The sequence below is a fragment of the Eretmochelys imbricata genome, chromosome 1 (genome assembly GCF_965152235.1).
Source record: "Eretmochelys imbricata isolate rEreImb1 chromosome 1, rEreImb1.hap1, whole genome shotgun sequence".
Taxonomy (NCBI): domain Eukaryota; kingdom Metazoa; phylum Chordata; order Testudines; family Cheloniidae; genus Eretmochelys; species Eretmochelys imbricata.
Window position 1 is genome coordinate 272,741,824 of NC_135572.1, and position 25,678 is coordinate 272,767,501.

The 25,678-nt window shown below is 40.2% G+C and overlaps 1 protein-coding gene across 3 annotated transcripts in view; it reads left to right on the top strand.

Moving 5' to 3' along the window:
* Positions 1-3,960: 3,960 nt before the first annotated feature.
* The window catches only part of NUP205 (nucleoporin 205), a 73,635-nt gene continuing 51,917 nt past the window's right edge, over positions 3,961-25,678 (top strand). For all 3 annotated transcript variants that reach the window (XM_077831727.1, XM_077831732.1, XM_077831737.1), the window contains exons 1-8: positions 3,961-4,040; positions 8,176-8,318; positions 9,492-9,663; positions 10,783-10,927; positions 12,277-12,436; positions 18,289-18,517; positions 21,446-21,610; positions 22,464-22,639. In XM_077831727.1, the coding sequence (XP_077687853.1) occupies positions 4,013-4,040; positions 8,176-8,318; positions 9,492-9,663; positions 10,783-10,927; positions 12,277-12,436; positions 18,289-18,517; positions 21,446-21,610; positions 22,464-22,639 (1,218 nt within the window). In that variant the 5' untranslated portion in view covers positions 3,961-4,012. The remainder of the gene's footprint in view (positions 4,041-8,175; positions 8,319-9,491; positions 9,664-10,782; positions 10,928-12,276; positions 12,437-18,288; positions 18,518-21,445; positions 21,611-22,463; positions 22,640-25,678) is intronic.

Genomic DNA, 25,678 nt, shown 5'->3' on the forward strand with positions numbered 1-25,678 from the left:
AATGCTCCGGAAGTCGACTCTAGCCTTGGTACTGTGGAAGCACTCTGCCGAGTTAATGCACTTAATGCACTTAGAGCATTTTCTGTGGGGACACACACACTCGAATATATTTAACCGATTTCTAAAAAACCGACTTCTAAAAATTCGACCTTATTCCGTAGTGTAGACATACCCTAAGACATATTCCACCTTTTTGTGATTCTGTGTGAACAATGGGATCATAAATTACAAGATAACAAATAAAGTAGGAATAAGCAAAGGATCATTGTCTAAGGGGCTTGTCTACACCAAAAGTTGTACTACTTTAACTATGTCAGTGTTGTTAAAGCAGTACAACCTCCCTAGTGTGGACTATATCAGTATAGATAAAGCGTTACAAATTCCCTAGTTTGAACACTACAAGGGTGCTTATACCAGTATAACTTATTCACATACATGAAAGGGAATAAGCTATACTGCTATTAGGTACTACTGTACCAGTGTAACTGAATTCACCCAAGTGTATTGATATAACTATTTTGGTAAAAAAAAAATCATACCCACACACAAAATTGAACTGGTATAAAAACTGTAAATAGACCAGGCCAAACTGTATGTTCTTCCTGAAGGATCTCCTCTCCTACTCATTTTTCATTGTATTTTGTTGTTGTTGCTGCTATCTAAGCTATTGGCAGAGCATGTCAATGAATTATCTGGAAGTTTTCAATGTTACACAGGATCTCCTCTTCCAATGGGATTCTTTTTTAATGCATACAATCTGGAAACATCTTAATGCCAAAAGAAATGTGGTAACCTTCCCTTCTGCCAGAATAAATCAGTTTCCTATTTTTGTTTTCTGCTTTATCTTTTTTACTTTCAATTTCCACCCCCTCTCTTGCACCATTTTTTCCTACCTGAGATCAAAAAATTCGAGTCTCCCGTCACCTCTGTCATTTTCTGACCTCTGAGAAGGCTAGATCTATAATTGACAAATGGCCAGGACCAGAATGAGGAAGAGTTTACGGAATACAATTCCTTTTATTAAAATAAACAAATTAGTTCAATGTGAGCAATGGTCTAAAGAAAAGATATCCCTTTCTCAAATATTTACTCTTCAAGCTCTGTGAGAGGAATTCTTTCTGGCAGGATGGGTTTTCTCATTCTTGCTTTCTTTCCATCTCTCCTCTTTCTGCTTTGACTACTCTCCACTGTAATCCCTTTCTTCTGGCTTTTGTCTCTTTTCCTCAGTTGTCTCTCCCTAATTCATCCTGACTCTCCAGAGTCTCTGCTTTCTCTGTATTGTCTCTTTTCTTTCCTCTCCTATCCTGTTGTGTTTCTCTCCTCTACTTCGTCAGTATTTGCTGTCTGCTTTCCGTGGATATAGTTTGTCGAACATGGTTTTGCAGCAAGACAAACTTAATTTTAATAAAATTCAAGTGTGAAAATGTTAGGCTATTGGCCGCTGACATAAATGTGTCTCTTGAAGGCATCTCCTATCTCTATGGGAATATGCTGAAGAAAAGTTGCAATCACTATAATGGCTGGAAGAGCCTTGCAAGAGATACTATTTCAAAGCAGGTGGGCAGTAGGCGATATTCAGATGTGGGAGATTTGTCAGATATTAGTACACCTTCCTTCGCTCTAGATATGTGTCCAAGTCTCTTCTGTGCATTTTCCTCTTAATTTCTGACAGTCCTTTCCTCAACTGTCTTTTGAGACTACTGATCTTGTCACAATTGAAATGTTCCTTGCCCCATGTTGAACTCCATTGGGATGGCTAGGTCCCTTAGTGTCCAGGATAGGAAACTCTAGTCTATAATCAAAGACTACAAGACATATGATTCCAAATCCAATACATTTGCTTTTAGAATTAGTCAAAAACTTAAAGATTTTTTTTAAATTAAAATTTAGTTTTATTTTTTGGTAAATTATTTTTTTCTAGAACAAAGGCCATTTTTCACCAAAAAACATTTTTTGAAAATATTTGTTTCTTTCAAAATTTCCCAGTTTTTTAATGAACAACTGCAGAAATTGAAGATATTCAATTTTTGAAAACCTAAAATGTGTATATTGGTTTATGGCTTTTAGTTGAAAAACTGGGAAATTTTCTAGTGTCTATAGAAATGAATGCAATCACATACTTTTCTTAGGGCACACATTTCAGGCATATTTTCCTACAGTGATGGCTCTAAGGAGAGGTAACATAACGGAAGACACTTTCTTCATCAGGACCTGAAAAAGGAAGGGAGGAAAAAAATTGAGAGGGATAACACTTATATATATTGTTTTCATTATGTAAGATGGGAGTTATGAAACATAGTGTCTGATTAGCGAGACAAGGTGGGTGAGGTAATATTTTTTTCCAGACCAACTTCAGACCTGAAGAAGAGCCCTGTGTAAGCTTGAAAGCTTGTCTCTCTCACCAAACAGAAGTTGGTCCAAAAATAGAAATTACTTCACCCACCTTCTGTCTGTAATCTCCTGGGACTGACACGGCTACAACAACCACTGTATGCATAAAGAAAAGGAGACTTGTGGCACATAGAGACTAACCAATTTATTTGAGCATAAGATTCATGAACTACAGCTCACTTCATTGGATGCATGAAGTGAGCTGTAGCTCACGAAAGCTATGCTCAAATAAATTGGTTAGTCTCTAAGGTGCTACAAGTCCTCTCCTTTTCTTTTTGCGGATACAGGCTAACAAGGCTGCTACTCTGAAAACTGTATGCATAGAGTCTGATTGGCTCATAAGGTTCCAGTGTGGCCCTGATCCTGTGAACACTTATACATGTGCCTAATTTTATTACTGTGAGCAGTCCCATTGAATAAGTTTTAATAAAAGTAGAAAAACACATTAATACAAAGAAACCATTAATATGAAATATATAATTAATAAGGAAAGATGCACAATGCTTCCCAATGACTTCTCCTATTAAGACTATAATTGCTATAGAACTCACTTCACAGACCATAATATAAACTGAGTTGCACACTGTTAATACTTATTTTTATTACAATTGTGTCATTTTTGTAAGCAGAACAGGAGTACGTTGTGGCACCTTAGAGACTAACAAATTTATTAGAGCATAAGCTTTTGTGGGCTATAGCCCACTTCATTGGATGCATAGAATGGAACATACAGTAAGATATATATATATATATATATAAGTTGGAAGTTACCATACAAACTGTGAGAGGCTAATTATGTTAAGATGAGCTATTATCAGTAGGAGAAAAAAACTTTTGTAGTGATAATCAAGATGGGACATGAGATCTGTTTTCCTGTCAGACATTGATCTAGTTTGTAACATTGCAGTCCAGCTTGTTAATATACATTCTAGTAAAAAAAAAAACCAACCTTTTCTGAGAAAATTATAAAGGATCACATAGAGGAGGAAAGGTTGGTCATTGTGACTACTTAAACAGGTTATATTAATATAACCTTTGGAAATTCTAGTTTTTTTAATCAAATAGTTTATTTATTTATTAAACAGGACAGTAAGATAACACTTTTTTCGGATTCAAAGGTGGGTGAGTAAATTTTGTCCCTGGTGTGGTCCTTGTGCAAATATATATTTTTTAACGTTTTGCACATATGATAATGGGCTCACTAGTAATGTGGTTTTTTTATTGAGGAGAATAAAGGTCCTGAACACATTCATCCATCCTGTTTCACCTTGGGTGAAGAGTGTGGGGACAGATGGGCTATGTGGGAATTTTAGTTCAGTCGTTTGCATAATTTCATACAATCCAGAAATGAACTACAATTCCCAGCATGCATCGCGCTCTGCCCATGTAGACCCCGGCTTTCCAAAGGCAGCTCTGTCTGTTTAAAAGAGACTCACTACCCGGGGTGCGGCGTATAGTTTATAAACATATTAGGGACCCTCCCACTAGGGTTTTATGGGGAGTAGCGTTCCCTGTAGGCGGCGAGGAGAGTGATATTTGTAGACAGGCAGCGCATTGGGCGCCCCAGCTCTTTCTGGGCCTCTCTGCGCCGGGGGCGCCTGCCTGTTAGTGGATTTCCAAGATGGCGGCGCTGTTGGCGGTAAATTCAGGTAAAACGAACCTCTGGCGAGGGCGGTTATCGGGAGCGGCGCGGCACCGGCTCGTGCTTCCCCCGCCCCTATGGGCAGGCGGGGGCGCCCCGTCGGGGCCAGGAGCTCCTGGGGGCGGGGACTGGAGGAGGCGCCGTCTGTGGCCCCTGTCCCCGCGCGGGGCCCCGCGGCTCCGGCCCGACGGGCGTGGGCGAGGCCCCGGCTGTTCCTGCCCCGCCCGTTTCTCGGAGTCTGGGTCCGGCAGCGGCTGCCGGGCGCCGTGTCCCCAGCTGGTAAAGAGCCTGCACCAGCGGCTCCCCCCGCGGAAGTCAAATAAATAGATGGAGGCTTGTTCTTTGCCTTTGGGTTTCTGAGCCCCGAGGGGCTCTCGGCCCTCCCCGCCACCCGGTTGTTCTCTGCAGCCGCCAAGGCTAGAGCCGCACCTCCAGCATGGAAATAAAAACTCTTGAGTCTCGCGTAATCACAAGAGTCCCAGAGCTGGAGCGCTAAGAAAAACACAAAATGTGTCCCGAGTCAGCAAATCCTATGACAACAGTTAGGCTGCTGGTGAGCTGAGCCCACAGTTTATGGTGCTGACCAATGCTATCTCATTTCCTTGTAGTCCCCCGTCTGCTGAATCCATCTCTCATTTCTTGTCTCACTCTTGGACTGTACACTGCTTGGTGCAGGGACTCTTTGTTCTTTTGCACAGCGCCTGGCATAACTGTGTTCTGGTCCAAGACTAGGGCTCCTAGCCACTATAGCAACATAAATAGTGAAACTGTGAGAGTTGGCAACCTAGGTAACATGAGGAAGATGAGGCTTTGGGAGGCAGAACCCCCTGCTCCGTTGTGCTATCTGGTGTGTTCATTACTCCCTAATGGGTGCAGAGAGTTTCCCTCCAGCAGGTATATTTCCAACATCTAAACCCTAACCTTTTAGAAACAGCCCTACTCCTAAACTGGAAATAGCTGAACCAGATTTGGCCCCGTCCTATTAACACTTGAAGCCAATGGCAATACTCCCCCACTTAAAGTGAAGCGTGTACATGTTTTAAGGATTGAGGCCATTGCATGTGGCTTATTTTTCATGAAGAAGAATCTTTGCTTTGGTTGGAAATAAACTACTAAAACATCCTTGAGATTATGGGAAAGGATGATGGAGCTGCAGCTGGGTCCAGATGAACATGTGCATACAACACCATTCTCAATCCATCTTGTGGGGAGCACATGCTGTAATTCCCACCAGGGTACTGTTGGATCCTGCTCAGAGAATCCGTGCTTAGCTAAGAAATGGTGGAAATGTGCTCCTGTCTTTTTTGTCTTCTAGATGCTGTAAAGTGGAAAGCGCTTTACTCTCTAAAGGTTTTTTGTTCCCTTTCCCTGTTTTGGCTTCCCTCTTTTTTGAAAAAAGAAAAGGAGTACTTGTGGCACCTTAGAGACTAACCAATTTATTTGAGCATGAGCTTTCGTGAGCTACAGCTCACTTCATCGGATGCATACCGTGGAAACTGCAGAAGTGCTGGAAATGGCCCAACTTGATGATCACTTTAGATAAGCTATTACCAGCAGGACAGTGGGGTGGGAGGAGGTATTGTTTCATGGTCTCTGTGTGTATATAATGTCTTCTGCAGTTTCCACGGTATGCATCCGATGAAGTGAGCTGTAGCTCACGAAAGCTCATGCTCAAATAAATTGGTTAGTCTCTAAGGTGCCACAAGTACTCCTTTTTTTTTGCGAATACAGACTAACATGGCTGTTACTCTGAAACCTCTTTTTTGAGCTTCCCTTTTTTGTCTTCCCCTATTTCTTTCCCATATTCACAGAATTTGGTGTTTTCCTCCAGCTGTCACAGAGCAAAATAGACATGGTTGGGCTCCATTTTCTGCTGTTTCCAAGACTGTTTAGAAATAATGAAACAGATCAGAATTGTCAGTTTCATTCTGCTACTACTTTCACTGGTTAGCTAAGGTGAATTGCTAGTTGGACTTAAACTAAATTGATATAGGCCTTGTGTAAACTGACGAACATGTTTATAGAGGTTGCATTGGTTTAACTAAAGCTATGTCTTCACTGCAAAAAAGTATTGCTATCTCAGTGTAAACTCATGGTGGAGACAAGGCATGGGTAGTTCATTCCTCGAGTAGTTAGTCGAGGTAAACCCCAGGTTGCCAATATAAAGTTGACCTCTACTAGTAACACTGAGTTTAAATGTTTCAGAGTGGTAGCCATGTTAGTCTGTATCAGCAGAAAGAACGAGGAGCACTTGTGGCACCTTAGAGACCCACAAAAGGTTATGCTCAAATACATTTGTTCGTCTCTAAGGTGCTATAAGTATTCCTCATTCTTTCTGCTGATACAGACTATATGTGCCTTGTCTCCACTATGAGTTTACACTGAGATAGTTTACGCTGAGGTCGTTACACCTTTTTGCAGTGAAAGCAAAGCCTAACCCAGTTTTAGTTAAAGTATTTCAAGTTGTGTGTGTAGACAAGGCATTCGATTGAAAGCTCTTTGGGGCAGAGACCATCTTTATGTTATATGTGTTGTGCAGTACCTAGCATAGTGGGGCCCTGATCCTTGATTTGGTGGCCTCTAGGTATACTGCAATACAAATAATAATACAGTAGGTACTCTTGGTGGTGATTTGTTTTGGGAAGAATATGTAAATTGTTTCAGGAATATCAGATATATCTAGCAAATGAAACTTTGACATTTCTGTAAGATTGGTAGCTGGTTATTTGGAGAGTTTTTTTTTTTTAACCATCAGAATACTAGATTATACTCTGTAGGCAGGAATTATTTACCAAATATCATGCCTTCAGACTGTTTCCAGTTTTACTATCTAGACTGAAGAATGATTTTGCATTATGGTATCAGTGTTTGAATATTAAGTTTGCTGTTGATAGATAATGTAGGGGATGCTGTTTTTTGTGTATGTGCTGGTGAAAGAAAGTATGTAAACTTTTAGTGTAAGTTTCCTAAATTTCTCCCTGTGCAAAGAAACTTTGATCCAGAATGATATCCTTTCTAATGTGGAGAGATCGCTCATCCTCAATGCTAAATTCAGATATAGCATTTCCAAGCAAAACTTGTGCCAGTGGCAACAAGTGAAGGAGGAGAGTTGGATTATAGAATAGGGTCTGAGACTTGGCCTAAATAACCATTGGTAACACAGGGTAGCTTCCAAAAATAGCCCTTATGAAAAGCATCTCAGTGTACTAAGTTAATGCTGCTTCATTAATCTTTTTGTATTGTAAAACAAATTCATATTTGTATAACTGACCTTTTTATTGCTGTAGAGGATGAACATGTATTATCTAGTCCTAAGGATTTATGTATAAAATATTAATAGCCAGAATTTACACCTCTGTCAGATGTTGATCAATACAATGCTTTCTTAGGTTTTTTTTTTTTTTTTTGTTTACTGTATTTCTCAATCTCCTGTCATTATGTGGTATGGCAGCAACAAACATCAGGGAAAAAAACTTATTAATATAGTACAATCTGGTGAATAAAAATCACCTTGTAAACTGTATTTCTGTTAAAATCAGAAAAGGTTGACAACATTTGAAAGGTTATATATAACTTAATAGCTTAACAAAATGTTTTACATAGAGAGATGTAATAATAAATCAAGTATGACAGAGCACTGTTGTTTATGTATAGTTTCTGATATTGTTGATTTTGTTCCATTTTGGTCTGTTGTATCAACAGCTGAAAACAGGAAGCTCGCTTTGCCTCACTTGATTCTGGTGCACTCTTCAACCCTTACTTATCCCAGTCGTCCTGCTGAAGTTGATAGGATGCAGGATCAGGCCTATATCTGTAACAAATATGTCTGTCTAAAGAAAATATGGTTCCAGAATTTATCAATTGTCATCTTCATCTCTTCTCCACTCCCTGTCCCCTCCCTGCCCAATCCAAGGAGATTTCCACCTCCCAATATAAGAAAAGCATTGTCTTTATTCAGTGGCATATTCTCATTTTGGATGTAAAAGATTTGTTTGCATAACTTCCTGTGTTTTCACGTTGAGACTATGCAGTAAATGTAAATAATAGTCTGTTTCTAGAATGTACTGTGTGGAGAAATAATCTTTCCTCTACTCTTCCCACTTACAATACGATTTTTTTTTTCAAACCTTTTTTCTTTTTAGCTGCCAGTTTGTGGGGTCCATACAAGGACATCTGGCAAACAGTGGTAAATGGTATCTGGAAAAGGCAACCTGAAGCCATCCATCTCCTGGACCAGGTTTTAAAGAAACACAAACCTGACTTTATCTCACTGTACAGAAATCCGGTAATTAACTAACTTTTTCTGTTTTGTAATGGGTTGGGGAGAGACTAGTGTGCTTTGTTTGTCTTGACTTTTTTTCTTTCCTTTTTTAAGATTAGCCCCAACCTCAAAGAGTGATTATCCTGTGTTTTATATTTATCCAGTGCCTTGCAAAATGGGGTCGCAATACTGGTTGGAACCTTTAGGTGCTATAAGAATAAAAATTACTTGAAAGAGTCTTATTATTTATCAGCTTCTTTTGCAATTGAACACTTAAATAATTTAATGTTGATCATAATTTTGTTTCATTGGTTTTCAAACAGACTGTTTGGAGAGGGATACTTTATTTATCCATCACAATACCCTCTGCTCAGTCAGTCGAGTGCTGATGGGTTTTTCTATTTGATCCAGGCTTCTGAGATGGAGCACATAATTATTTCTTCTTGTGTTTTTTCCATGCTTATGATGCAGTTACTTAAGCATGCCAGCAGGCAAAACAGGTAACAATCTGAAAATAAAAAGCATACGGGATGCTCCTTCTGAAGGTTGTGGGATGAGGTGGAAAAACCCATTTAGCACTTGACTGATGGAGGAGTAGATATCTGTTTAAAAATAACATTACAGTAAGGAAAAAATATCTTTCCTGCAACATTTATAGTTGAACTTTTCATTTTTATTTGTAAAGTTGATAGGTTGAAGGCTTTAGTCACGTATAAGATCTTGTTTCTCTACATTTTAGCAGTTGACCGACATCCAAAAAAGGAATAATATATTATTTGTAAAACTATTTATTCTTTAACAGTTTCTCATCAACATTCATGCTGTCTTTCCTCAAGGTTAGATCAGTTTCTGATGGGAAAATTCCTGTTGGGAATATATCAAAAGCTACTTTGAGAGCTTAAATAATTCTAAGTAAAGTAAGCTCCAGCACTGATGATGTAAGATCATTTTTGGTGTAGCCTCACAAGAAGCCTTGCTCTGCATTACACTGTGAAATAACTTTGAGGACACCTTTACTACCTGAATGTAAAAAATATAGGCAATGCTTGTGATGAAAGCCTAACATGTCAGAGTGGTAGTTGTAAAGAAGAATTAATGTGACAAGCTTTGCTTGCTCTCTGATCAGCTTTGACAGAAATGAATAATTGTTCCGCATCTTGCCATTTTGGGAACTTCTGTTACTTATTTCTTTTATAGCCAAAGAATGTGCAACAGCATGAGAAGATTCAGAAGGCAAGTACTGAAGGGGTTGCCATCCAGGGTCAGCAGGGTACCAGACTTTTGCCAGAGCAGCTCATTAGAGAAGCCTTTATCCTGAGTGACCTCTTTGATATTGGAGAGCTGGCAGCTGTTGAGCTCCTTCTAGCTGGTAAGGAGGCACTGAACTGAGGGGACAATAGTTTCATTGAACACTAAATACATCCTGAGAGTTGGGGCAATTCAATTCTTACAGGCTTCTTATTGGAACTACTCGTTTATTTAGAGCTAAGCACATGTTTAAATGCTCTGTTGGATTAGGGCTTTAGTGTCCAACTCTGTAAGATGTTCATAAAGATCTAAAATGATTCCTAGTACTGTAATGCGGTAGAAAAATAATATTTTGAATCCATTAAATTATTTTAATCAGTCATTGTAAAAGGGGAAATAATCTATAGTGAGCTCTCAATCAAGATTGTTAGTTACTTTGGACAAGTAATTTATCACTGGATTCAAGAAATAATTGATTACTTATAGCTGATTATTAATTTCTCCATAAAACAATGTAGTAGTGAATCATTTTGTGACGTGTGTGTTAATTGTACTATAAGCTTATAGCTGTACTGTGTGCCATGACATAGAAGCTGATGCTCAGGATATGAGTAATATGATTGCAAGTAATCCACATTATCTGACAGGCAGAAAAGTGATGATGTTTGTGAATTCTCTTTAACTTGAAGTCTTTAAATCATGATTTGAGGATGTGGGTGAGGGGGGTGGGTGAAGTTCTGCGGCCTCCAGTGTGCAGGAAGGCAGACTAGATGATCATCATAATCTCTTCTGACTTTAAAGTCTGTTTTTTAAAAAATCTATTCCATTAGGAATCATTATCCGCTACTTTGTCACATCTGATATGAGTTTTTTGAATATGCCTATTTTTATTAAATGTGGATATGACCTTGCTGGTAAAATGTTGATCACCTGTGAGAGGTTATCATGAAGTCCTGAAGCAAATTAAACAAAATTGGAAATTAAGGTTTTCTGTCTGAATGAGCACTGAAAAACTGACTTTTAAGTACAATTACACTGCACAAGCAAAGGACAATAGCAGTTTATGAGGGTAAGATAAATATTTGTTTTCAAATATAATTTGGACTCAGAGTTTTGTTATAGGCTTGTTGTACTTCTATTTAAAAAAAAATAAGATGATCAAATACAAAGATGTGATTGATTACGTATGTTGAGGGTTGGTTTCTTTTTTTTTGGTGGTTCTATATTTTTAATTCTGTAGGGGAGCACCAGCAACCTCATTTTCCTGGCCTTACAAGGGGTTTAGTGGCAGTTCTTTTGTACTGGGATGGAAAGAGATGCATTGCCAATTCACTGCGAGCCCTCATCCAGTCACGGCGGGGCAAGACATGGACACTGGAACTCAGGTCTGTCTTTTAGTTACTTTTGGGACTTGGATGTGAGGCACGCTAAAAAGTTCTGTGTGTTGGCCACTGATAGCTTCTAGGCTGGTTAGTTTTTGGGGGTGTAAGAATTTTCAGATTTGTTCACTATACCTTGATGGTGTTGCTTTCATGTCTTTTCAGCACAGTATTCTTCCATATTTTAAAAAGAAAAGGAGTACTAGTGGCACCTTAGAGACTAACCAATTTATCTGAGCAAAGCTTTCGTGAGCTACAGCTCACTTCATCGGATGCATTCACAAATACAGACTAACACGGCTGCTACTCTGAAACCTTCCATATTTTAAATACATTTTATTGGTTACCTGGGATTCCCCTTTTCTTCTGCTCCTGTATACCCCTTCACCTTCTGGCTCTGTGTTGTGGCAAGTGCTGCTCCCTTAAGAGCCAGTTAATGCTGCTCCAAGCACTGACAAGTGGTAGTCACTCAAGCATGTTGTGAAGTGCTTGTGTCCACTACGCAGACTGAGTTCTCTGCCTTTGCAAGAGTCCTAGCTCTTACAGTCTGGGAAGCAGAGAAATTTTAACTTATTTTTATTTAAATGCAAATTTTATTGTAGAAATTAATATGTGCATGTGAGGTACTCTTGGTGAAATACAAAACAAATACAGTATACAGTAGAAGCATACCTTGGCTGGTCGACTCTATGTATACTAACATAGTTTGTATTGAGTTGGGATATAGTGTAATCACAAATACCCTAGTGTAATAGGGATGATCAATTTATGGATAACTCACTGGAGTGGTGGGGCTATGGAAATTTGCCCAGTTGCAAGGATTGCTGAGGAAGAGAAGTCTGTAGAATCTGAATGTGGGCATTGTTACTTACAGTGAAGGTAATGGAGGAATTACAAAGGTGCATGGCCCTGGGAAGATGCAAAGTGGGCGCGCAGCCCTGGCTGCAGCCCCGCCAAGCCCGGGATGCTGCCGGGCAAGGGCGCACTGCTCAGGAAACTGCAGGGCTGCAGCCCCTGCCAAGCTGGGACACTGCCGGGCAGGAGCACACGGCCCTGGCTGCAGCCGCTGCCAAGCTCGGGACGACGCGGGGCTAGGGCACACATCCCTGGCAGAAGCCCCGGGGCTGGGGCTGCAGGGTCCTGGTTCCTACTAGCCCCAGTTGCAGGGCAGGGGCGCACAGTCCCACCTCCTGAAGCGTAGAAGTCATGGAGGTCCGGTGAAGTCACGGAATCCATGACTGTTGTGACTTCCGTTGACTAAAGCATAGCCTTGTTCATCACATTTCTTCTACTGTGGTCAGGAATAGCATTATTTGTTGTTTCAGTTGTTAATACGTTGTGTCTCTTCATTTTAGCACAGAGTTGGTGTCCATGACAACACGCTTTACAGATGAGCTGATGGAGCAGGGTTTGACTCAGAAGATCCTAACTCTGGTATCTCATATCAATGTGAACAGTGAGTTTGAGAAACTACAAAGGGAGCGAGGTCTGGGCAGTGAGAAACATCGCAAAGAGGTAAGAGGATCACTTTGGCAAATTACTGCAAAGATTAAAATGTAGTTATAATCCCCTGCAGAATATTTTGTTTTAAATTTGTGGGTCTTCTCTGAAATAAAATCTCATTGGCAGTTTATTTCTTTTTAAGTTATACTCTGGTTTTAGATCATTTTCTCCTCATTTGCTACTTCTTCCACTTACTGATTGAGGGCAGGGTCCAAGACATTCTGGAGATCAGCTGGTGAGCAGAGACTGATCAACCAGACGGTTCCAGCTTTCAGGGTGGGACACTATATCAAATAAAAGAGAGGATTCAGTTTGAGGAAGCAGGAACTTGTGGCCGTAGTTGTGTTTGGATGGTGAGAAAAGAACTAATGAAGGCTATATGCTGCAGCTTTCAGGAGTAAAAAACCAAGGATTAAAAAAGCCAACATTCTGGCTTCTGATAGTAGTTGCAGACAGGGACTGCTGAGGTAAATCAAAAGCTCTCTCTCAGCCTGCTGATCCACTGCTGATACTCTTGTCATCTCCTTCCCTTGCTTGTGATTCTAGCTTCTTTCCTTCCCTCAGATCTGCTGGTGGGTTGTAGTGGCATCTTTCTCCCCTGTCTCCAAAATTACCGATGATGATTTTTATTTTCCTCTGCTCTGCTTCTTCATCCTTTGTCACTGGATGAGTTATTGTGAATAACTTGGCTTCCCCAGTTCAGGGGGTGGGTTTCTGCCTGCTTGTCCTGCACGAATTCCCCTACTCTTTACCAGAGCAGCTCCTCTCTACCTTCAGCAAAGTAGTAGAAGCAAGGACAACAGAAGAGCAAATTAAATATAAAGATATAGCATAAAATCTAGAACACAAAGTAATTTTTTTTTACTTTAAGCACTACAAATAAAAAAAAAGAGGGGGATTAAAAATGGAGAACTGTATTTCAAAAATAAATAAAACAGGACAAAATAGGGTCCAGTCATTTAAGCATATTTTGTATATCCAGCTGTGTTAAATTTAATTTGGCAAGATATACCTCTAATAGTAAATACTGAAAAGTACTTGAAAATAGAGTGCTCATTTCTGCACCCTTCAGAGTTCTTGTGCGTGTAGCCACTGTCTGCAATGGGAAGTGGATCAGACCCAAACTTTAACATTACAATTTTTTTTTCTGTGCTTACTGCTCATAGTGACAGTCCTTCTGGAAAGTATAATAATACATGGTCTTGGCAGTTTGGGGGCCTAAAGCAAGGAGCTAGTCTCTCATCTACTTCGATGTTACTCCAGGAATCATGTAAAGAACAATGATATTTACATTAAATGTTTTGTATGAATGTTAAACCAACATTAAAGCAGATTAGAAAATGTATTTCAGACCTTTGCTTCCTTCCATATGCAATTTTACAGATGATACTCCAGAATATTCTACATATTAATTAAAACTGATATTATACTCAACTATAGTATGCATACATGCACAAATCCATTGGTATATTGAAAGATTATCTAATCAATTTTTCACTGTTAATAAAAATACATGCACAATAAAAATGGGACATTGGCAGATGGTTAGTTTTCGTATTTTACCGGTGAGCATGTGTCAGAAACAGTTTAGGAACTCTTAAAATACAGCCAAATGAAATCTGATTTTTACTGAGTGACCCAAAGGCACCAAATCAGTGAAGTAGGGGGAATATTCCAGATTTGAACTCTCTGTCCCCTTTGGCTGATATACAAAAGCTATTCAAATACACGATGGACTTTGGGGGAGTCTGTTACAGATAAAATGCATAAGAACATAAAGAATGGCCATACAGGGTCAGGCCAATGGTCCATCTAGCCCAGTATCCTGTCTTCCCACAGTGGCCAATGCCAGATGCTTCAGAGCAAACAAACAGAACAGGGAAATTATAGAGTGAGCCATCCTTTGTTGTCTAGTCCCAGCTTCTGGTAGTCGGAGATTTAGGGATACCCAGAGGGTGGGGTTGTGTTCTGGACCATCTTAGCTATTGCTGGACCTATCTTCTATGAACTTATATAATTGTTTTAACCTGGTTATACTTTTGCCCTTCACAACATCCCCTGGCAAGAAGTTCCACAGGTGGATTGCATTTTGTGAAACACTTCCGTATGTTTGTTTTAAACCTGCTGCCTATTAATTTTATTGGATGACCCGCTGGTTCTTGTGTTATGTGAAGGAGTAAATAACACTTTCACTTTCTCCACATCAGTCATGATTTTATAGACCTCTATCATATCCCCTCTTAGTTACCTCTCTTCTAAGATGAACAGACCCAGTCTTTTTAATCTCTATTCATATGGAAGCTGTTCCATACACCTAATCATATTTGTAGCCCTTCTCTGTACCTTTTCCAGTTATAATATATCTCTTTTAAGCTGGTGAAGACTGCTCGCAGCTCTGGTCAAGTTGTGGTGTACCATGTATTTGTATAGTGTCATGATATTTTTATGTCTTTTTATCTATCCCGTTCCTAATGATTCCTAACATTCTGTTAGCTCTTTTTGACTGTTAGCTGTGCATTGAACAGATTTTTCAGAGAATTATCCGTGATGACTCCAAGATCTCTCTCTCTCTCGAGTGGTAACACCTAATTTAGACTCCATCGTTTTGTACGTATTAGTTGGGATTATTTTTTCCAATGTGCATTACTTTGTATTTATCAGCATTGAATTTCATCTGCCATTTTGTTGACCAGTCACTCACTTTAGGGAGATCCTTTTGTAACTCTTCACAGTCAGCTTTGGACTTAACCATCTGGAGTAACTTTGTATTATCTGTGTATTTTTGCCACCTCACTGTGTACCCCCTTTTTCGGATCACTTATGAATAAGTTGAACAGCACTGGTTCCAGTAAAGATTCTTGGGGGATCCTCTGTTTAACTCTCTTCTTTGTAAAAATGGACCATTTATTCCTACCCTTTGTTTCCTATCTTTTAACCAGTTACTAATGCATGAAAGGACCTTCCTTCTCATCCCATGACTGCTTTACTCTGCTTAAGCCTTTGGTGGGGACTTTTGTCAAAGGCTTTTTGAAAAGTCCAAGTTCACTCTATCCACTGGATTACCCTTGTTCCCATGCTTGTTGACACCTTCAAAGAATTCTAATAGATTGATGAGGCATGATTTCCCTTCACAAAAGCCATGTTTGACTCTTCCCTAATATATTGTGTTCATCTGTTTGTCTGATGATTCTGTTCTTTACTATAGTTTCAACTAATTTGCCTGGTGGTGAAGTTAGGCTTACCGGCCTGCAATTGCTAGAATTGCCTCTGGAGCCTTTAAAAAAAAAAAAAAAATCAGCGTGACATTAGCTGTCTTCCAGTCATTTGGTACAGAGCTGATGTACGTGATACGTTACACACCAGTTATTAGTAATTTTGTATTTGAGTTCCTTCAGAACTCTGGGTGAATACCACCTGGTCCTGGTGACTTACTACTGTTTAATTTATCACTTTGTTCCAAAACCACCTCTGTTGACACCTCAATCTGAGACTGTTCCTCAGATTTGTCGGCTAAAAAGAATGGCTCAGGTGTGGAAAATTCCCTTAAATTCTCTGCAATGGAAAGAATTCATTTATCTTCTCCACAACAGCCTTGAGTGCTTCTTTAGCGTCTTGATTGTCCAGTGGCCGGGTGATTTTTTTTTTTTTGTGGAAGGCTAGTTGCTCTTCAAATTCCTTTTTGGCCTGCCTAATTATATTTTTACACTTGATTTGCCAGAGTTTACACTCTTTTCTATTTTCCTCAGTAGGATTTTATAACTTTGTTTTTACTTTTGGTGAAACTTTCAGGAAATACAAACAAACTGATCCCTGTTGGAGAGCAAGTATATCAAATTTCAGTCTAACAAATACATTTTTGGAAAATAATAAATTGAAAATCATGCCTTTAGCATGGAAATGCTTGGGCAACCTTTATATAGACCATGCTGTTTGCTCCATTTATAATATGTTAAAAATTGATTTATGATAAATAGCAACCATTTTACATATCTTAATCTGTGAATAAACTTGTTTATGAGTTTTTAGTGTTAGGATAACAAGAACAAGTGCAGAGTCCTGCACTTAGGACGGAAGAATCCCATGCACCGCTATAGACTAGGGACCAAATGGCTAGGCAGCAGTTCTGCAGAAAAGGACCTAGGGGTTACAGTGGACAAGAAGCTGGATATGAGTCAACAGTGTGCCATTGTTGCCAAGAAGGCCAATGGTATTTTGGGGTGTATAAGTAGGGGTATTGCCAGCAGATTGAGGGACGTGATCATTCCCCTCTATTTGACATTGGTGAGGCCTCATCTGGAGTACTGTGTCCAGTTTTGGGCCCCACACTACAAGAAGGATGTGGAAAAATTGGAAAACATCCAGCGGAGGGCAACAAAAATGATTAGGGGACTGGAGCACATGAGTTATGAGGAGAGGCTGAGGGAACTGGGATTGTTTAGTCTACGGAAGAGAAGAATGAGGGAGGATTTGATAGCTGCTTTCAACTACCTGAAAGGGGATCCAAAGAGGATGGATCTAGACTCTTCTCAGTGGTAGCAGATGACCGAATGAGAAGTAATGGTCTCAAGTTGCAGTGGGGGAGGTTTAGGTTGGATATTAGGAAAAACTTTTTCAGTAGGAGGGTGGTGAAATGCTGGAATGCGTTACCTAGGGAGGTGGTGGAATCTCCTTCCTTAGAAGTTTTTAAGGTCAGGCTTGACAAAGCCCTGGCTGGGATGACTTAGTTGGGGATTGGTCCTGCTTTGAGCAGGGGGTTGGACTAGATGACCTCCTGAGGTCCCTTCCAACCCTGGTATTTTATGATTCTGTGATTCTATAAATTAAAGCATTGGCTTTGTGAGAGGAGTCCTTTTAGTTTGAGATCTTACCAAGGCTTTGAATACTAATATAGGTTTGGAACATGCTAAGAAAATGCCTGTGTGTGTTAAAAAGAAAAAATGGGTTTACACATCTTGTTCCGTACATTAATGGAGACTCAGAAAAAGTACACCGCTTCAGACTCTCAGGGTTGTCTATATGTAGGGCCCTATTCATGGACCAATTCATGATTGTGAAAAATGTGTCATGGACTGTGGAATCTGATCTTCCTTGTGAAATCTGGTGCCCAGCCAGGGGCTCCTACCCTACACAGGGTTCCAGCTGCGAGTCCTGGCCAGGGATTTGAAGGGACCAGACTTCCTCTTCCCCTGCAAGGGCCACTTCTGGGGTGGGTCAGACCCACGTCTGGGATCAACCCCAGCTGCAGGAAGCTCCCCAGTGCCAGCTGTCACCTCCCTTCGTGGGGAGGCGGTGGCGCCAGCTGTTAACTCCCTACATAAGCGGGAGACTGCTGGGAAAACCGGACATATGGCAAAAAAAAACAAACAAACCCACCCCCATATCCTTCTACTCTCACTTCTGCGCTGCTGCTGGTGGTGATAGCTTTAGTGCCTCTGTCAGTAGCAGGGCAGAAGTAAGGGTGGCAATCCCATGACCCCCCACAATAGCCTTGCGACCCTCCCATCCTGTCCACATTTTGGATCGGGACCCTCATGGTTACAACACCGAAGTTTCAGATGTAAAGATCCAAAAACATGAAGTTAACTAATTTTAAGCCCTCCTGATCTTGAAATTGACCAAAATGGACCGTGAATTCGGTAAGATCCTAGCCATATGCATGTGTAAATCCCATTCACGTTAATGGCAATGGAATGTATATATCAAGCCAAGAATAAATCCTAATTGATTCAATCATGTTTTGGGATTCCAGATGAACTTGTGTAACTGATCCTAGTTATATTGACTGACTGAGCAAGACACGCTTGAACAATTTGAAAATAATTGTATGAAAATAACTAAATTTTTTTTTTGTTTGTTTTAACTAGGTTTCTGACCTTATCAAAGAGTGCCGACAGTCATTGGCTGAAAGCCTGTTTGTCTGGACCTGCCAGTCTCCACTGAGCAGGGATGATACTTTAATCCTTATTAGTTATCTGGAGAAAGTGACAGTTGAAGCTGATGGCTTATTGGACTGTGTGAATTTGTCCCTCCTCATGGCTCTTCTTTACTGCTTTGATGTCAGTTTTCTAGAACAGAGCACAGAGGATCGGGAAGGTAATGGTAGATTTTTCTTAAGTTGTACCTTACTATTCCACAAAATGTATTAGCTTTAATTGTTACTATCACTAACATTTTAATCATTATTTACTACAGTTAGGCATCATACTTGGATGGGGTATACATTTTAAGTAGAAAATTTCTTGATACAGTGAAAATACTTCACTGGGGTAAAGGTTGACTTGAAATCTACTTATAGTGATGTACTTGATACTAGATGAAAAAAACGGAGTTCAGTGGGTAATAGAGGAAGGGCCTGGTCTGAGTATGGGACCAGAGTTTTAATCCTGAATATTCTTGAGTTGTAATCCTGAATTTTTACACCGATTTCCTTTGTGGCTTTGGGTAAGTCAATTCAATTATTTATGGCTCAATTTCCTCATGTAAAATGGGGCTGAGAATACCCTGGCAGGGATGTTGCAGTTTAATTCATTCATGTTGAAAGAGTTTTGAGGTTGAACAATTATAATGTTCTAAGATTCATTATGCTGTTTACATTTATACCTTGAGATAGATAGATATAGATAGATAGATATACACACACACACACACACACACACACACACACACAAAATGGTGCAGTTACAGTTGACTCACAACTTTTCTGACTTGTTCTGTAAATTCTCACTTCTAACAGTGCAGTAAAGTAACTTTATGGAATTTCTCTCCTTTTTTAAATAAGGGAGGAGCAAGTGAGTAAATAATTGCACATTAATCTATTTATTTCAATGTGCAATGGGACAGTCCTTTTTTTTAAGCTGGGGAAGACGTGAGATTCTGTTTCCCTTTTATATTGATGGAGTCTGACATATATATAACTTTCAGAGTTTGTTGCAAGGCCTATTGATTTAATATGGGCTTCTGCTTGAGGAAGGGATATTGACAGAGTCAAGTTTTGGTTTTTGGAAGGGAGTCATTTAGGTTGACTTTGGAGGTGGTAGTGGTCTTGTTTCGTAGCTTTATACTTGCATCCAGAGAATGATGGCTGCTTTTTTTATTATATAGAGAAAGAAATAGTATAAAATGTATGTTGAGTCATAAAACTTTTAAATGAATGCATATTGTACAGTAACTCCTCACGTAAAGTCATCCCCGTCAACGTTGTTTCATTGTTATGTTGCTGATCAATGAGAGAACATGCTCGTTTAAAGTTGTGCAGTGCTCCCTTATAACATTGTTTGGCAGCTGCCTGCTTTGCCCACTGCTTGCAGAAAGAGCAACCTGTTGGAGCAAGCTGGTGGGGGCTTGGAACCAGGATGGACCGGCAGCCCCCCTATCAGCTCCCCTAAGTTCCCTGTGTGGCAGCCGCCCAGCAGGCTATCAATTGCTGGGTAGTTCAGTTGTCCCTCCCCCCACGGCTGTGTGCTGCTCCTGCCCTCTGCTTTGGAGCTGCTCCCTGGAGCCTCCTGCTTGCTGTGCGGGGGTGGGGAAGGGGTGCTAATGTCAGGGAATCCCCCAGCCCTCTGCTCCTTTACCCTATCTCCACAGAGCAGGGGTCGGGATATGACAGGGCTCAGGACAGAGGGAGCTTGCAGGCAGCAGCTGCTGTCTCAACTTGCTGATCTACTTAAAAAGACAGAGTACTTAGAGCAGGGGTGGGGAAACTTTTTGGCCTGAAAGCCACGTTGGGTTTCCAAAATTGTATGGAGGGCCGGTTAGGGGAGGCTGTGCCTCCCAAAACAGCCAGGCATGGCCCGGCTCCTGCCCCCATCCGACTCTCCTTGCTTCTCTCCCCCTGACGGCCCCCCTGGGACTCCTGCCCCATCCAGCCCTCCCTGTCCCCTGACTGCCCCCCGCCGCACCATCCAACCCCCCGCCCCCATCCTTCCTGACTGCCCGCCCCGAGGACCCCTGGCCCATTCAACCGCCCTTTCTCCCTGACCACCCCCAGAATCCCTGCTCCTGACTGCCCTCCACCGCTCCATCCAACCGCCCCCCCCCTTTCCTGACTGCCCCCCGGGTCCCTGACGCCATTCAACCTCTTCTGCAGCTGTGTGGCCTGGCAAGAGCTCGCAGCCCCGCCGCCCAGAGCATTGCACCAGCGGCGCAGTGAGCTGAGGCTGCGGGGAAGGGGGAACAGCAGGGGAGAGCCTGGGGGCTAGCCTCCCGGGCCAGGAACTCAGGGGCCGGGCAGGAGGGTCCCGCAGGCCGGATGTGGCCCGTGGGCCATAGTTTGCCCACCTCTGACTTAGTGTGGTCAGCGTACTTAAAGGGGCAATGCGCCTCTCTCTCTCTCTCACTCACACAGTGTGTGTCTCTGTCTCTCTCTCTGCCATGCTGTCTCCCCTCCCTCCATTCATGCTGCTTGTAGAGTATGAGGCTACATTAACAACAATGTGTTAACCCTTGAGGGCTCAGCCGAGTGCTAGTTCATCATTTAGCAGCAAGGCATTCCCTGGGAAATATCTCACTCTCTGACTTCACCACCTCAACCAAGCTTCACAATCATCATTGCTGTGTACGGTATTAAATTGTTTAAAACTTATACTGTGTGTGTGTTTGTGTACACACACACACATACACACAGAGTATATATATACATACACAGAAAGAAAGAGAGTGTCTTTTGTCTGACGAAAAAGTTTCCCTGGAACCTAACTCCTCCCCATTTACATTAATTCTGATGGGGAAAATTGGATTTGCTTAACATCGTTTCATTTAAGTAGCATTTTTCAGGAACATAACTACAACCTTAAGTGAGTAGTTACTGTATACTGTTTGGGCTTCAGACTATTTGAAAGAATCAACTGATCAGTTTAAAGAGATAGAAAAAGTGACAATTATTGTAATAGCTAATTGGAGAAGTAAGCTACATTTGTTCTCCAAGGCTGTACATTTCAGGAATTGTTCATATTTTTTTTTAATGGAAATGAGAATTTAGTGTTTCACTTTTTTATATAATGATGAGTCACTTTGTTTTTCCAGATTTGATGCACCAGCTGCCTCTGTTAACCGAGAGACAGTACATAGCAACAATCCACACTCGCCTTCAAGATTCTCAACCATGGAAACTACCAGGGCTGCAAGCTACTGTTAGATTAGCATGGGCACTAGCATTGCGAGGAATATCCCAGCTGTCTGATGTGACAGGTAAATGAATCCGAAGTGAAACTGCTATAGCTAAGTCTTCAGGGCCCCTTAATATTACAAGTCAGAGGAGCTGTTACTTTTTGGGGGAACAGTAACTGCCCTCTCTCACAGAACTGTGCAACTGATAACTTGTATTTGAGAGTTCAACTGAGAATTATATTAGTCTGAAATATACACAGGATTAGAAATACTTACTGTTTCATGATACAAACTCCATAATATCCCTTCATTTCAATAGCAAATTAATATTGTTCTGAAAAAATGCGTAAAATTTCATTTAATGCTAGTTGGTGCCCTATGCTGGTAACTCTACCATTAAAAAACAAAAATAGATTCCAATTTGTTATAGCCTTTATGAGTTAAAGGCAGCTCCATTGTAGCTGGATATTGTAACACACATTGTCTGCTGAAAGGATATTTGAGAACATTGGATAGTTTTCTTCCAAAAGATGTGGACTTCTGAAGTGCTGTAGTGGATCAGAATTAGATCAGTTTCAGAATATCCTTTCTGTGAAGTTAAATCCGAGTTAAACTTCACAGTTCTAACGGTCTTAAAAGAATAGTTTTTGATTGTTATAAATAATAGGGGCCTACAGCCCTGCATAACTGGATTTGGTTTCACTTATTCGGAGGACTAAGTGGATTATGCACATCTTTCCTCTTTGATCAAGTTCAAGTACTGGCTGTCCCACTGTATTGGCATAACTTTTACAGACCACTGTTCTTTTGAACATCCAAAAGACTTAGGTAGTATTTGTTTATGTTCATTTGCAAGTAAGCCAGGAACTTTGAAACATTGGTAAGTGAGATAATTGCATTCTTTCTTCCTCTTCCCCTTCTTTATTCTTTCTAGCTCTTGCAGAATTCACTGAGGCCGATGAGGCAATGGCAGAGCTAGCAATTTCTGATGATGTCTTCCTGTTCCTTACTGAATCTGTGGTGGGGTCTGAAAACTTCTACCAGGAAGAATTTTACATCCGCAAAATTCATAACCTTATCACAGACTTCCTTGCGCTCATGCCGATGAAAGTAAGTTGTTATGCATGTGGACTAGCAGTTGATGAGAATTTTGGATGTATAATCCAAATGTCATGTACAGGAGCAGATAGCAATTTTGGATAATATGGAGATCCAGATAGGGCATCTACCACCATGGTCTTGAAGTGCTAGGATTCAGAAAACTGCCAATTAATTATGTATTTGATTTATGGAATTAATATAGTTTTCAATTTAGTTTCCAAATAACGATGCTCTAAAAATCAAAGTTTACATGAGTATAGTGAAATTTTAAAAGCAAACTGTTCATTTGGTAGTACTTATAATTTTTAATAAATGCCATTTTTTTTCTATAGCGACATAGTATTGCAGCTGAAGTTATTTGTGAATGGGAAAAGATCAGTAATCCCACCGTACTGTGTCAGTGCTTTTTAATTTTTTGCCAGGAATAGACTTTTGCATATGTGTATGAGAGGGGTGCTATCTTTCCTTGCAGCAGAGTACTTTTCCTATGGATATAACAATTTGATTTACCAGGAATTGAAACACTTGTGCTGCAAAGCAAAAATAAAAAAGATGTGTTTGTAGCAGTGTGAGCTATTTCATTTGTGCAAGAACTTATATCCATGCATTGAAAGCAAGAGATCTGGGAAAGTGTAGTGTCTTTTTTTAATAATTGGTGAAAGCTTTATTTTGTGTCTGTTGTGTCGAGCAGTTGTGTGTCCCATTTGAGTTGCCAAATAATGACTGTGCAGTCATAATTTTTAATTCTTTTTTATGTGCATACCTTTAAAGGATCTCTGTTCATTTTAGGCTGGCATGAGAATGTCTGGGGAAAAAATCATTCCTTCAGTTTTAAGAATCTTTTTGAGTGCACATATAAACATATTTGTAGACTGTTGAAATTCTCATTTATTTAAAATTCTTTGTTTGTTATGATGATTGCTGAATTGATTTAAAAGCTTTTCTGAATTCACAGCAGGTACAACAGTGGGAATGTCCATGCAAGTATCCTGTGTACACAGCCTCACTAGTGTGCCTCCGTCCACTTCTGTAGGGACCACACACAAACACCTAGAGGGGAGTAACATTCTGTAACAGGCTTTGGCCTTTCTGCTAAGGCTGCAAACAAAGGTGGTTTGTCTGTCTGATGCAGACGTATCCCTTAGGAAATAGGCTCATTTCACGTAATCATTGAATAGTCACAGTATAGTAATGTCTTTCCATTAGCTGCAGCCCTGGACTGTATTAAAGCGATGACCTAGAGGTGCAAAGGAATTCTATTTAGGAACAGAATATTGCCATATAGGATCAGAACAGTGGTCTGTCCATCTGTTCGGGTATCCTATTTCTGTCGGTGGCCAGTAACAGTTGCTTCAGAGGAAAAAACCTTGCAGCAGACAGAATTCTTGCTTGTGAAAGAATCCTTTCCAATCCATATTAGGTAATGGTTGGATTATGGAATTTATATGCCTTATTACATTATAGAACTTTGAATGTTTTTATTATCCACATAAATGCTTAATCTTTTTTTTTTTTTTTTTTTTATTCCTACTAAGCTCTTTTTCTCAATGGTCCATTTTGGCAGAAACTTCTGCAGGTTAATTATGTTTTGGGCCAGTGCACTGACAACAGAGGTAGTCACTTGTGAGGTACTTTGTCAAAGGCTTTTTGAAATTCAAAAAAATTATGTCAGCTGGTTTTCTTTTATCCAGTAATTTGTTGACACATTCAGAGAATTCTAGTAGATTAGAGAGGCACAATTTTTCATTACAGAAGATGTACTTTTTTCTTTCCCCCCTGTCATATTGCATTCATTCTAGCCATTTTAACACTTTAATTATAGCAAACAATTTTACTGATATTGAAGCAGTGCTGACTGGCATGTAATTCCCTAGGTCACCCCAGAACTCTTCAAAAAGATAAAGACATTTGCTACCATTCAGTATATTAGCTGATTTCTTGAGGAATTTAGTTCTTCTCAATTCTGTTCATACAAGGCACTATCCTATAATGCTAGCTCTGTTTTCTCTCTCTACGCTCCACAGACACAAACATATTCGTATAATTAACTTAAATTTTTGATTTTGGTACAGAAGTTCATTTAATCTATCTAGCTTTCCAAATTGAAAATATTAGAGGATGTAGCTTTGGGGCCTGATCCAGATCACACTGAAGTCAATGGAAATATTCCCATTGACTTGGATCAGGCTCTTGTTGCAGATGAGAAGAGCCTTGAGAGAAACGAAGTGGTTAAATATTTCTCTCAATTTATCAGGTCCGCGAATTAGTGGTGGTTCTTCAAGTATTTGTCCACATGGATCCCACTCTTGGTACACATGGTCTCCATGCACACAAGATGGAATTCTTTTGCCCAGCAGTGTCTGTCTGGAATCATGCCTGAACCTTGTGCCCCTTCAACTGAGGACATAATGGACAGGGCAGATCCAACCATCCCTCACTTTCTTCACCAATACAGAATCGTAGAGCAGTGGCTCTTAACCTTTCCAGATCACTGTATTCCTTTCAGAAGTCTGATTTGCCTTGTGTACCGCCAAGTTTCATTTCACTTAAAATCTATTTGCTTACAAAATCAGACATAAAAAATATAAAAGTTCCACAGCACACTATTACTGACAGATTGCTGACTTTCTCATTTTTACCATATAATTGTAATATAAATCAATTGGAATATAAATATTTCAGAGTATAGTATATAGAGCAGCATAAACAAGTTATTGTGTGTAATATAAAATTTTAGTTTGTACTGACTTTGCTAGTTCTTTTTATGTAGCCTTTTGTAAAACTTGGCAAATATCTAGACGACTTGATGCACCTCCTGGAAGACCTCTGCGTACTCCCAGGTTGAGAACCACTGTCCTAGAGGAGAAAGACTCCATAGTAGCAGGGAAGGAGGGATCCATGTGGACATAACATTGTGGTTATCATATTATTGGTTATCAGACATTTGATTTATACCTTGAACCGCTGAGAATTTCTTCCTACTATTGGATGATATGGTAACAATTTAAACAGAAAATTAAAATAAACCCCTGCAATTTGATAATGAAT